Here is a 12,241-nt window from a genome sequence, read left to right on the forward strand (position 1 = left end):
TCGAACCCTCGCCGTTAACTCCTCGCGGCCAATACTTTGCTGCTGAATCACTGAAACGCTCCTCCTCTTCCTCCTCTGTCTGTGTGTGTGCGTGTGCGTGTGAGTGCGTGTGTGTGTGTGTGTGTGTGTGTGTCTCATTTTTTCAACGCCATCTCCCGGGGCCATTAAGTCACAATCATCTCTTAATGACTCCCTAGAGACGCAGATGAACTTACAACATCAGCCCCGGAGGTGAATTAAGGATGGGAAATAATTAAATATGAATAAACAAAATCGAGGCTGAAAAAATTAAAGCCGCACAAACAGAATTAAAACTGAATAGAATCAAAGCTGAAAAAGACAGATAATTAAATAATTAGATGGATAAGTAAATAAATGATAAACAAAGAGGAAAACAAAATACATAGGTAAACAAACTAATAAATTGATAAATGAGGAAAAAAAAGAAGAAAAGGAAAGAACTAGACGTAAGGAAAACAACACAAAATCAGCGAATAATTATTGACAACACATGATTAAAATGCCAAGAAAAATTAAATTAGAAAAAAAAACATATTGACGGTCATATACATTTAAAATTACACATCATTTTGTTTTGTTTCTTTGTTTTTATTTCTTTCTCTTTATTATCTCATCTTTTCCTTGTTCTTTTTCTTCTCTATTTTCCCTTTCTTTTCTCGGCATCATCATTATCATTTGTGTTATTACTATTATTATCTTCATCATCACTTTCGTCCCCTTCGTTCTCTCTACTTTACTCTATTGAACATTGACATAGAATTTCTCTTTAAGCCGATTTCTGTGCATTTTCTCTTTTTTTTTTTTTTTAGTTTGCATGAGTAAAAATGGTTGATGGTTGAGTAGATTGATTAATTTACTGGACACGCCATTCACACAGTTCACTTCACATGGTTAGGGTACGGAGGATGAGGATGAGGATGAGGATGAGGACGAGAGGGAAATCATACAAAGAATAATAGGAACACGGCATATGAATAAGTAAAAGAGGGAAGGGTATAGGAGGGTTGGATAAATAAATGCAGAACAATAAGAGGCAATAGAGAACGATTAAGAGCTTCCGATTAAAGAAGGGATGATGGAGGGGAAAGGGTAGATAGGAGGAAATGAAGGGAAGAGGAGGAGGAAGGGATACACTGAGTGAATGAGTGAAAGAGGAAAATGTAAGAATGAATGAGGAGGGAGAGAATGAAAGGGGAGGAAGAGGGTATATAAAGCAGTGAGAGAGTGAATGAGTGAGTGAGTGAGTGAGAGGCAGAGTGATAGAGTGAGTTAGTGAGTGACTGGCAGAGTGATAAAGTGAGTGAGTGAGAGGTAGAGTGATAGAGTGAGTTAGGGAGTGAGAGGCAGAGTGATAGAGTGAGTTAGTGAGTGACTGGCAGAGTGATAAAGTGAGTGAGTGAGTGAGAGGTAGAGTGATAGAGTGAGTTAGGGAGTGAGAGGCAGAGTGATAGAGTGAGTTAGGGAGTGAGAGGCAGAGTGATAAAGTGAGTGAGTGAGTGAGAGGCAGAGTGATAGAGTGAGTTAGGGAGTGAGAGGCAGAGTGATAGAGTGAGTTAGTGAGTGACTGGCAGAGTGATAAAGTGAGTGAGTGAGTGAGAGGTAGAGTGATAGAGTGAGTTAGGGAGTGAGAGGCAGAGTGATAGAGTGAGTTAGGGAGTGAGAGGCAGAGTGATAAAGTGAGTGAGTGAGTGAGAGGCAGAGTGATAGAGTGAGTTAGGGAGTGAGAGGCAGAGTGATAGAGTGAGTTAGTGAGTGACTGGCAGAGTGATAAAGTGAGTGAGTGAGTGAGTGAGAGGTAAAGTGATAGAGTGAGTTAGGGAGTGAGAGGCAGAGTGATAGAGTGAGTTAGGGAGTGAGAGGCAGAGTGATAGAGTGAGTTAATGAGTGAGAGGCAGAGTGATAAAGTGAGTGAGTGAGTGAGAGGTAGAGTGATAGAGTGAGTTAGGGAGTGAGAGGCAGAGTGATGAGGCGAGTGAGTGAGTGAGAGGCAGAGTGATAGAGTGAGTTAGGGAGTGAGAGGCAGAGTGATAGAGTGAGTTAATGAGTAAGAGGCAGAGTGATAAAGTGAGTGAGTGAGTTTGTGATATGAAGGGAAGAGCAAAAAAAAAGGAAGAGGAGGAAAGGGTAAACTGAGTGAGTGAATGAGTGGATAAGGCAAAAAAAATAACAATGTGGAAGGAGGTACATAATAGAAAAGGAGAAGCAGGATAAAGAAAGCAGTGAGTGAGTGCGTGAGTGAGTGAGTGTGAGTGAGTGTGAGTGAGTGAGGAGCGAATTAGGTAAGGGTGAATTAAAAGGGAATGACTGGATAGCATGATAGAAGAAGATTGAAGGGCAGGAACAATGTGAATAACGAAGGGCGGTAGATGAGAGGGAGGTTGAAAGAAAGGAAGAGTGGGGAGTGACAGCCGAGGATGAAAGGGGTGAAGAAACACAACCTTGATAAATGGTTATGACAGCAATGAATGAGAATTGATTTTTCCCCCTTCAATCTCTCTCTCTGTCTGTCTGTCTGTCTGTCTCTCTCTCTCTCTCTCTCTCTCTCTCTCTCTCTCTCTCTCTTGCAGTATGAATTATGGAGTTAGTTTGTTTAGTATGAAAAGATTAGTTCCTTTTTAAGTAATGAAACTCTGAATCAAGCACACACACACACACACACACACACACACACACACACACACACACACACACACACACACACACACACACACACACACTGAGACAAACACACCTCTCACTTTTTCCTCCCTCTCTCTCTCACTCTGCTATGGACAAGGAGCTGGCTATTAAAATTGCCTTCAGAGGTTGGTGTACTCTGCGTATATAAGTAGAAGGAATGGTAGAAGTAGTAGCAGTAGTAGTAGGAGGAGGAGGAATGGTAGTAGTAATAGTAGTTGCTATGGTATTATTGATTGTAGTAGTAGTAGTAGTAGTAGTAGTAGTAGTAGTAGTAGTAGTAATAACTCTCTGTAGGACACCCTTATTCGTTTTTCTCTGGGCACGGTGAAGTTAGCGCCATTCTCCGCCACCCTATTAAGCAGTAAACGAATTTCCGGCTACTGCGCGAGAAGTTAGCGAGCTAACAATTTTCCAATGACTCGGCGGTGGCGGACAGGACACTCTTTAGCGATATTTTTGGCCTGATTCTTGTGACTCGAACACACTTTTCCTCCTTTACGTCCAAGTTACTCATTCCTTTTTAACCTAATTTCAAGGGGTTTTATTTATATATCAAACTTGACAATCTAAGAAAAAAATATAATCTAAAAATCTCAGAAATATCGAAAAAAATTAAAATCTCAAAAATCTCAAATCTACAATATAAAAGAATAAAGATAATCTAATGATACTTTTAGTGAAAAAAGTCCTGCTTATCATTTCCTATTTTAAGTTTGTGGAAATCAGAAGTTGTTTGTTTTACTTTGTTTACGCTTTCCGCCTTTTTTTGAAACCCTTAATTAACCTCTCTCGTGCATGCATTTTCATTCCATTTTCTATCATGTCCCATTTTCTTTTGCGGGGGCTGAAGGGGGACTTGTTTACAACTAACCTAACTGAATTCAATCGTTAAACTCTTCCCTGTGCACTCTCAACCCTATTCTCCATTATATTCTATTCTCTGTTGCGGGGGCTGGAGGGGGACTTGTTTACCTCTAACCTAACCCTCTTTGTGGCCCCGACAGAAAGCTTGCCGCTGGTGACGACCCTGGTGGCCATCATCGGGGGCATCGTGTTTCTGGTGGTGGTGGTGGTGGTGATCGTGCTGTTCAAGAAGAAGGGCCGCCAGTACAAAGGTGAGTGATGGGAAGGAAGGAAGGAAGGGACGGCAGTACAAAAGTGAGGTGATGGGAAGGAAGGAAGGGACGGCAGTACAGAAGTGAGGTGATGGGAAGGAAGGAAGGGACGGCAGTACAAAAGTGAGGTGATGGGAAGGAAGGAAGGGACGGCAGTACAAAAGTGAGGTGATGGGAAGGAAGGAAGGGACGGCAGTACAGAAGTGAGGTGATGGGAAGGAAGGAAGGGACGGCACGATAACTGTACGAGGATGAAAGGAAAGGATAGGCAAATGGGAAAACAAAGGATAATAAAAGGATGGGTGCCAGGGTAAATATTCTAAGGGATAATAAAGAAAGGGGAGGGCATTTAGTATTATGATGGGAAAGGGAAGGGTAAAGGGCGATGCAGAATGGTAAAAAGAAAAGTCGCCAGCATAAAGGTAGGATTGAGAAAGGGAAAGAAGGGGAAAGAAGGGGTTAGGCGGGGGAGGGGCTAGTTAGTGTGATAAAAGCCTTGAAATCTGTAAAATAGGAGAGTAAAACATTTGAGAAAGAAAACGGATAATGAGAAAGAGAGAAAATGGGTAAGAGTAGCGGCGTGGTAAAGCAAAAATGGCAGAAGAGGAAGGATGAAGTAAAAATCTAGCCCTGTATGAAGGTCGGAAGGGCAAAGAAAGAAAGGAAAGACGAGGACAAGGCACGCTGGTGAAAATAAAGCAGAGTTAAAAAACGATTCCACTCTCTCGCAGCTTCACGAGTGGCGACAAAAATTCAGCCCGAGGGAGTGAGTGAGAGAGTGAAGGGGGGAGGGAGGAAGTCCTGCTATATATAACACGTCCACTAACAGGTGCAGCGTTGTAAGAGACTTTTACGTAGTGGAACTGGATTAGCTGATGGCCCGACACGCAGCTCGACGCGGACCAATGAACGAACAGACTTGAAAAAAAAGAAAAAAAGGAGATAAAAAGAGGCTTACAGAGTCGGTTGCTGCATAAAGCTCGCGCCAACACGTTCTCTTTGCCCGCTACACCTGAGGAACACCTGCCCCGCCCGCTCATGTGTTATGGGGAGAGTAGACGCTTCCCCCGAGGTTCATCTAATGGATCTCTTTTTGGTGATCTCCCTAAGGCGTGGACGTCCCCTGGGGAAGTCTACAAGTAGGGCAATGCGTGTGTTCTCTGCGCCACGGGTTGTGAAGTGGTGGTCCCTGTGTCCTTCCGGCGGTGTTGGCTGATGGACAGGTCACACACACACACACACACACACACACACACACACACACACACACACACACACAAGGAGAGAGAAAAAAATGATCCTATGAACATATCCTCATGCTGTTGTTTTCCCTTTGATGTCAGTGATCTAAGAATTATTACGAAAAAAATAGTGGTAGAAATGAGAACAAAAAGTGCTAGGTCCCACGTTCGAATCCGTGTCGCAGTTGAGTGGCGCAGCGTCCGCCGCGCAGCCGGGAATCGAACTTTTCTTCCTTTTCTTCCGAGTGACAGGCCGTCCTCGATCGTACGCCTCGGTGACGCCTGTCCGTCTCTATCCGCGATTTGTGGCTCCGCTAAGTGGCGGTGCGGGCAAGTTTCATCGAGGCTTAAAGGGAACGGACTCTATTCTGTATGCTTGGGTGGGCGACGGGGAGGGGAAGGGAGGGGGAAACGGGAAATGGGAAACGGGAAGAGAAGAGAGGGTTAGGGGAGGGGAGAGGAGGGGAGAAGAGAAGAGGGGAAGGAGAAATCGGAAGACGGGAGAGTGATGAGAGGAGGAAATGGAAAGAGGGGAGAGAAGGGATGGGAGAAATGGGATTAGGAGAGAAGAGATAAGAGGAGGGGAATGGGAAGAGGGGAGAGAAGAAGAGAGGAGAGGAACGGAAAGAGGGGAGAGGAAGAGAAGGAAGGAGGAACTTGAAGTGAGGCGAGCAGAAAATCGGAGGGAATGGGAAGAGAGAGAGGAGGAAGAGGGTGAGGAGAATGGGAAGAGGAGAAAGGAGAAGAGAACGAGGGGAATGAGAAGAGGGAGAGAAGAGAGGGAAGAAGAAGGAGAGGAGGGAAGAGGGTAAGGGGAATGGGAAGAAGGGACAGGAGAAGAGAGTGAGAAAAGGGGAGAGAAGAGAGGGAAGGAAAAATGTGAAGAGGGGAGAGGGAGGGAGTGCATAATTAATACATTTGCGTGGCGGAAGTAAATGGAAAAAAGAACACGGAGAAATATAGTGTTTAGGAAAATGGGACGAGTAGGGGAGGGGCAGGAAGTAGAGAGGAAACAGATAGAGGCAAGGAGGAAGTGCACAGGCGGGATGAAGTTGGGTGGCAAGGGGAAACATGGAAACGTGGAAATGCAGGAGGAGGCAACCAAGACACCTCTCCACCCGAAATTGACCTCTCTCCTGTCCTCGTTCTTTTCTTTTATTGGAGCAGCGCATAGCGGGCTTTTTTTTGTTAATGCCTTTGCTTTTATGCCCTTGAGCTGCCTCCCTTGCTGTAAAAAAAAAAAAAAAAAAAAAAAATAATAATAATAAAAAAAAGAGGCAAAAGCACCCGCCATCATCATCATCACCACTCCCACCACTAAAAACTTCATCCCTTCCACAGATCCCGGCCTGGAGAAGAACAGCATGCGCTCCTCCGACCTCTCCTCCACCCACGACTCCGTGCTGAAGGTGGAGACGCGCACCGCCACGGGAAGCGACCTGTCTCCGTCCGAGGAAGAGGACTACAGCTCGCACGACGACTGGGAGAGCGGTGACGGCAGTTCGGGGGTAATGCGACGGCCCCCCCTGCCGCGAGACATCCTGAGGTACTCCGCGGGGGATTATACCGACGCTGGGTTCCCGTTGAAGGTGAGAAAAAGATAGATAGACAGACAGACAGACAGACAGATAGATAGAGATAGATAGATATAGACTAACAGACACACAGACATACAAACAGAGATCGAAAACAGATAGATAAATAGATACAAACACAAAACAGACAAATATACAAACAGAGATAGAAAGAAATAAGGGTGTGTTATATGTGTGTGTGTGTGTGTGTGTGTGCGTGTGTGTGTGTGTGTGTGTGTGTGTGTGTGTGTGTGTGTGTGTGTGTGTGTGTGTGTGTACGTCTAGGGGGTGTAGGGAGGGTAAAAGAGGGGAATTATGATAATGGAGGAAGGAGGGAAAAAAAGGAGAGGGAAATTAGGGTATGAGGGAGGGAGGGAGGGAGGAAGGATGGGGAGGGAAGCCGAAGAAAGATTAGGGCGATTGTTGAAAATAATGTGTTAGTTTGGAAAAGTTTGTGTGTGTGTGTGTGTGTGTGTGTGTGTGTGTGTGTATGTGTGTGTGTGTGTGTGTGTGTGTGTGTGTGTGTGTGTGTGTGTGTGTGTGTGTACTCAACGACCCTCTCCTCACCATTACCAACACCATTACATAATTTCCTCCCAACATTATTTACCCCTATAGGAGCAGCGAGTAGCAAGCTTTTTTTTATTTTTATTATTGTTTCCTTTTTTTGTGCCCTTGAGCTGTCTCCTTTGTTGTAAAAAAAAAAAAAAAAAAAAAAAAAAGGGGCTCACCTCCATCACCACCACTCCACAGCTATCACCACTTCCATCAACACCACAATCATCACCACCACTACCATCAACCCCACTACAACTTACTACTACTACTACCGGCAACACCAATGTCATCACCATCACCACCCTCAACAATCATCAACACAACAACTTACTACCATCAACACCATCATCATCACCACTAAACCCCTCATCACCACTCACAGGAGCAGCCCAACAACACCAGCGGGGGCTACATCAAGTACTACTCCAGAGACTACGACCCACCACCGCCACCTCCACCACTTAGCTTCCACCGCAACTCCATCTACACCACCACCAACGCACCTCCAACGGCCCTCAACAACGTGGACCCTCGCTACTCCGCGGCCTACGGCAACCCATACCTCAAAGTGCCAAGCCTAGGCCGAGGAGGCACGCCGACACTCTATGGAAGCAGTGGCGGGGGGCTGGACGGCGGCACTGTGACGGGGGGCGTGCCGCAGTCCCCCCAGCAGGCCATGTACACGGGCGGGGGGGCACAGGGGCATAGCATGAACAATAACAATAACAACGCCCTCAACAACACCAGCGCCATCTACGGCCAGAACCGGAACAATCTGCGCCTCAGTGCTAACCTCAACAACCAGTACATCACGGTGCCTCAAGGGGACGGCCGCCACGGGGTTCACGGCACGCACATATGAGGGTGTGCCCGCGCCGTCACCTACGTGTAGTGACCGTTCAGGCTAACTTGGCGAGGAAGCCTCGCCCAGCTCCGCCCCGCACCGCCAAGCTCCGCCCCGCACCGCCAAGCTCCGCCCCTCCTGCCTCACGTCCACCAGTCACGTGTTGTCTCTCCAAGCAGGTATCATGTTCATGCCTCTGGGTGGTGGTCAGAGGAGGAGGGGCTTATTTATGTGTTGTGTATAGTGTGTGTTCATGTTAACTTGGCATGCAAGCTCCGCCCCCTCCTGAGTCCCAACCGCCAATCAGAAGGGTCTTCCTGAGCAACGTCAGTCAGTTGCTTCTGGAAGGGGTTACGGAAGGAGTACATTAAACTTTTAGCGCATGATATCGCTGGAAAGGGGGAAGGAAAGCGGACGAGATTACACATATATATTAACAGACTTCACAAGGAACCTGCAGCCACTCACCTTCCCCCTCATCAAAGCGTGTGTACATATCTCTATATATCTTACTCTTACCTCTAGACTAAGGCTGTCCTTTGAAGTAACTTAAAACTCAGACGGTTGCTTTATAAGACGCTTTGACTAGACGAAAGAATATACAGAAAAAGACAAAATAGAAACATATGGAGTATTTTTTTTGTTGCTGTTCCGAAGAACGACGATTAGACTCTAAGACAAAGTAACATTGAGTATCATTGACGAGACCGATGCCTTTGTTGTTAAATAAGACAATTCAGAGAAAAGGATAACGAAAAAAAGAAAAAAAAAAGTCAAGCGAGTCAAGGAAAATAGTTTTGCTCAAGAGTCATCATCATCATCAGGAGGTCGGAAGTGTGTTGCTTCCGGTAGTACCAAAGAGGGTCAGCGTGTGTGTGTGTGTGTGTGTGTGTGTGAGAGAGAGAGAGAGAGAGAGAGAGAGAGAGAGAGAGAGAGAGAGAGTTTAAACTGAGCATGGCTATTACTATCATATAAACCTTCAATACCCCAATTCATAACACACACACACACACACACACACACACACACACACACACACACACACACACACACACACACACACACACACACACACACACATGCACACACAAACAAACATTGGTCACACTGTAAACGATTGAAAGCAAACAAAATAACTTCCTCTATTACGATTAAGCAAACAAAACGAGACTACAACAACAACAAACACGACTTAATTAAACACAGTGAAAACAAATTATTTCCTTCATGTTGATATTGTAAATTTCCTTCCCTGCAGACATGCACGTCATATCACCCCCTCACGCATATCACTTCCTACTTCCTCCATTCCTCGCTCGAGCCTCTCCTCTTACGCTTCTCTCTCAGTCAATCTTCTTGCACTCCTCTTCTTTCCTTCCTCTATTCGTTTGTTTCTTTTCAATATTTTCCTCTCCTTTCCTTTCATATCTTCAACCCCTTCCGTTTCTCTCTCTGATGTTTGCGTCCCTTTCTTTCTTTACCTGTCCTCTTCATTGCTACCTACTACTACTACTATTACTACTTATAATAATAATAATCTCTTCCAGTCTTCCTTTCTCTTCCAACTCCATGTATTCAAACTATTCCTTCCTCTTATTTCCGGTTTTTGTTTCCTTCCAAAGCCATCCTCTTCCCTTCTCTCCACTATTACTCCTCCTCCTCCTCCTCCCTACATTCTCTTTCCTCTCCTAACACTTCTATCCTCCATTTTCTCTCTCTATCGCTATTCCTGCCTCCCCTCCTTCCCTCCCCTCTCTCCCCTCACCTGGCTATCACTCCCAGACTCCCCTCCTTCCCTCCCCTCTCTCCCCTCACCTGGCTATTACTCCCAGACTCCCTTCCTTCCCTCTCCTCCTCCTCCCCTCCCACCAGTAATTCAGGCCGTAAGTGACCTCCCAAAAGAGCGGACCTCCCACCACCCGACGAGGCTGTGTGGTCATGAGCGGGACTGCTGCGGTGTTGTGGCGGTGGTGAGGGGGTGGACGGGTGGTGGTGGTGGTGGTGGTGGTGATGGGGTGTGGAGAGAGGTGTAGTGGTGATGGTGGACTGGGGTTATGGTGATGGGAAGTGACGTGCGGTATGAGAATGGTGATGGTGATGGGGTGGTGGTGGTGTTGGTGTTAGTGGAGGTGGTGGAGATGGTGGTGGTGGTGGTGATGTGTTGTGCTGTCAGGTAAAAAAAAACATCATATATAAAATTTTTTCCACTATTTCATTCATGTCACTGAAATGAAACATGAATCCTTAATTGACTTATATACTGTTTGCGAATACGAAATTATTATTGTTTTATTATTATTTTATTAGTTATTATTATTAACTTTTGTCATCGTCGTGGCCTGGTTTTTATTAAGGGCTCAGAGTGTACACAAGCGTGGCATTAATTTGTACCCAGGACCAGGAGTGTGGCGGTCCCTAAAGGTGTATATATGGCGCTTTATCTAGAGACTTTACCCCTTAACAACCCTTACCGCAGAGAGAGAGAGAGAGAGAGAGAGAGAGAGAGAGAGAGAGAGAGAGAGAGAGAGAGAGAGAGAGTCAATAGAGCAATTTGTTAAAACATACATGATTGATACTTGTAAATAAACGTGTATAGAGAGTAACGAGTTTCCTTTCCTTTTGGGCGTAGGATTATTTATTGCACGGAGAGAGAGAGAGAGAGAGAGAGAGAGAGAGAGAGAGAGAGAGAGAGAGAGAGAGAGAGAGAGAGAGAATAGAGAATAATGGAGATGAAAGACGAAGTAAATGTAATATGATATATAAATATATAAATGTAATATAATAGAGAATAATGGAGATGAAAGACGAAGTAAATGTGATGAAAGAGGAGAAAGAGGAAGAGAGGAAGGTGAAGGAGTGAACGTGAGAGGAAGAGCGAGAGAGAGAGAGCGAGAGAGTGGGAGTAGAAGGGAAAACATCCACCACCATCACCACCATCACCACCACCGCCAGGCTCGATCATTAATTCTTTTGCTTCTAACAACAGCAATTTCTCCGCGGGGCAATTAGCGGCCCACTCATCAATGGCCTGCTGATTCCTGCCCGCCCGACAACAACAACAACAACAACAACAACAAATAATAGGAGTAAGAAGTGAAAAAAAGAGGAAGAGGAAAAAGAAGACGAGGGAATAAGAAAGAGGAGGAGGAGGAAGAGGAGGAGTTGGGAGCTGAGAAAAAGAATATAAAGACAAAATAAATGAAGAGAAAAAAAAAAAAAAAAAAAAAAACAACAAAAACAACAACAACAGAACTACAAGATTACAACAACAACTTTTTCATATAGGAGGAGGAGGAGGAGGAGGTGGAGGAGGAGGAAGAAGAGGTGCAGGAGGAGAGGAAGAAACGTTTTTAAATGTGGTGAAAAATATGTAATCTCCATTCTCTCTCTCTCTCTCTCTCTCTCTCTCTCTCTCTCTCTGATCCTTTGCAGCAGTATCCTTCGGTCCTTGCCAAGTAGGGTCCTGCAGTTGGTTGTAAATCCTCCTCCTTGTCGTCCCATTCCTTTAGCTTTTTTTCTCTTCCTCTTCCTGTTTATCCTTCTTCTTTTCCTCTTGCTTTTATTTTCCCCCTTTTTTCCTCTTTTTTTCTTATTTCTTCTAATCCTCTTTCTCTTCCTCTTCCTCCTCCTTCTCTAACCTTTTTCTCTCCCTTTTACTCCTCTTTTCTTCCTCTTCCTTTTACTCTTCATAATATTTCTCTTCCTTTTTATCCTAGCCTTTCTTTTCCTCTCCATTTATTCTTCCTTCTTTCCTCTTCCTTTTTATTCTCCTCTTTGTCTTCATTTTGTTTTTCCTCTTCCTCTTTCTTTTTCTTTTCCTTCTCCTCCTCTTCCTCTTCCTATTACTCCTCTATCTCTTCCTCTTCCTTTTACTCGTTGTCCTCTTCTTCCTCTTCCTCCTTCTCTTTCCTTTCCTTTTACTCGTCCTCATTCCCTTCCTCCTCCTTTAACTCCTCCCCTTCTCTTCCTCTTCCTCCTTCTACTCTAATCTTCCTCTTCGTTTCCGGTGTACCCTTAATTGTTCCCGAAAGAGGCTTACTATGCTCAAAATACCACGTAAAGAGAGAGAGAGAGAGAGAGAGAGAGAGAGAGAGAGAGAGAGAGAGAGAGAGAGAGAGAGAGAGAGAGAGAGAGAGAGAGAGAGAGAGAGAGACAACAACAACAAAAACAGGACAGAGGCACACGGAGAACACTCTATCATCCTTCTCC

The 12,241-nt window shown here is 45.1% G+C and overlaps 1 protein-coding gene across 2 annotated transcripts in view; it reads left to right on the forward strand.

Moving 5' to 3' along the window:
* Positions 1-9,130, forward strand: part of LOC126980358 (irregular chiasm C-roughest protein-like) — a 65,293-nt gene extending 56,163 nt beyond the window's left edge. For both annotated transcript variants that reach the window (XM_050830145.1, XM_050830146.1), the window contains exons 11-13: positions 3,705-3,815; positions 6,398-6,645; positions 7,571-9,130. In XM_050830145.1, coding sequence (XP_050686102.1) covers positions 3,705-3,815; positions 6,398-6,645; positions 7,571-8,050 — 839 coding nt within the window. In that variant the 3' untranslated portion in view covers positions 8,051-9,130. The remainder of the gene's footprint in view (positions 1-3,704; positions 3,816-6,397; positions 6,646-7,570) is intronic.
* The last annotated feature ends 3,111 nt before the right edge of the window (positions 9,131-12,241 follow it).

The sequence above is a fragment of the Eriocheir sinensis genome, chromosome 44 (assembly GCF_024679095.1).
Source record: "Eriocheir sinensis breed Jianghai 21 chromosome 44, ASM2467909v1, whole genome shotgun sequence".
Classification (NCBI taxonomy): Eukaryota; Metazoa; Arthropoda; class Malacostraca; order Decapoda; family Varunidae; genus Eriocheir; species Eriocheir sinensis.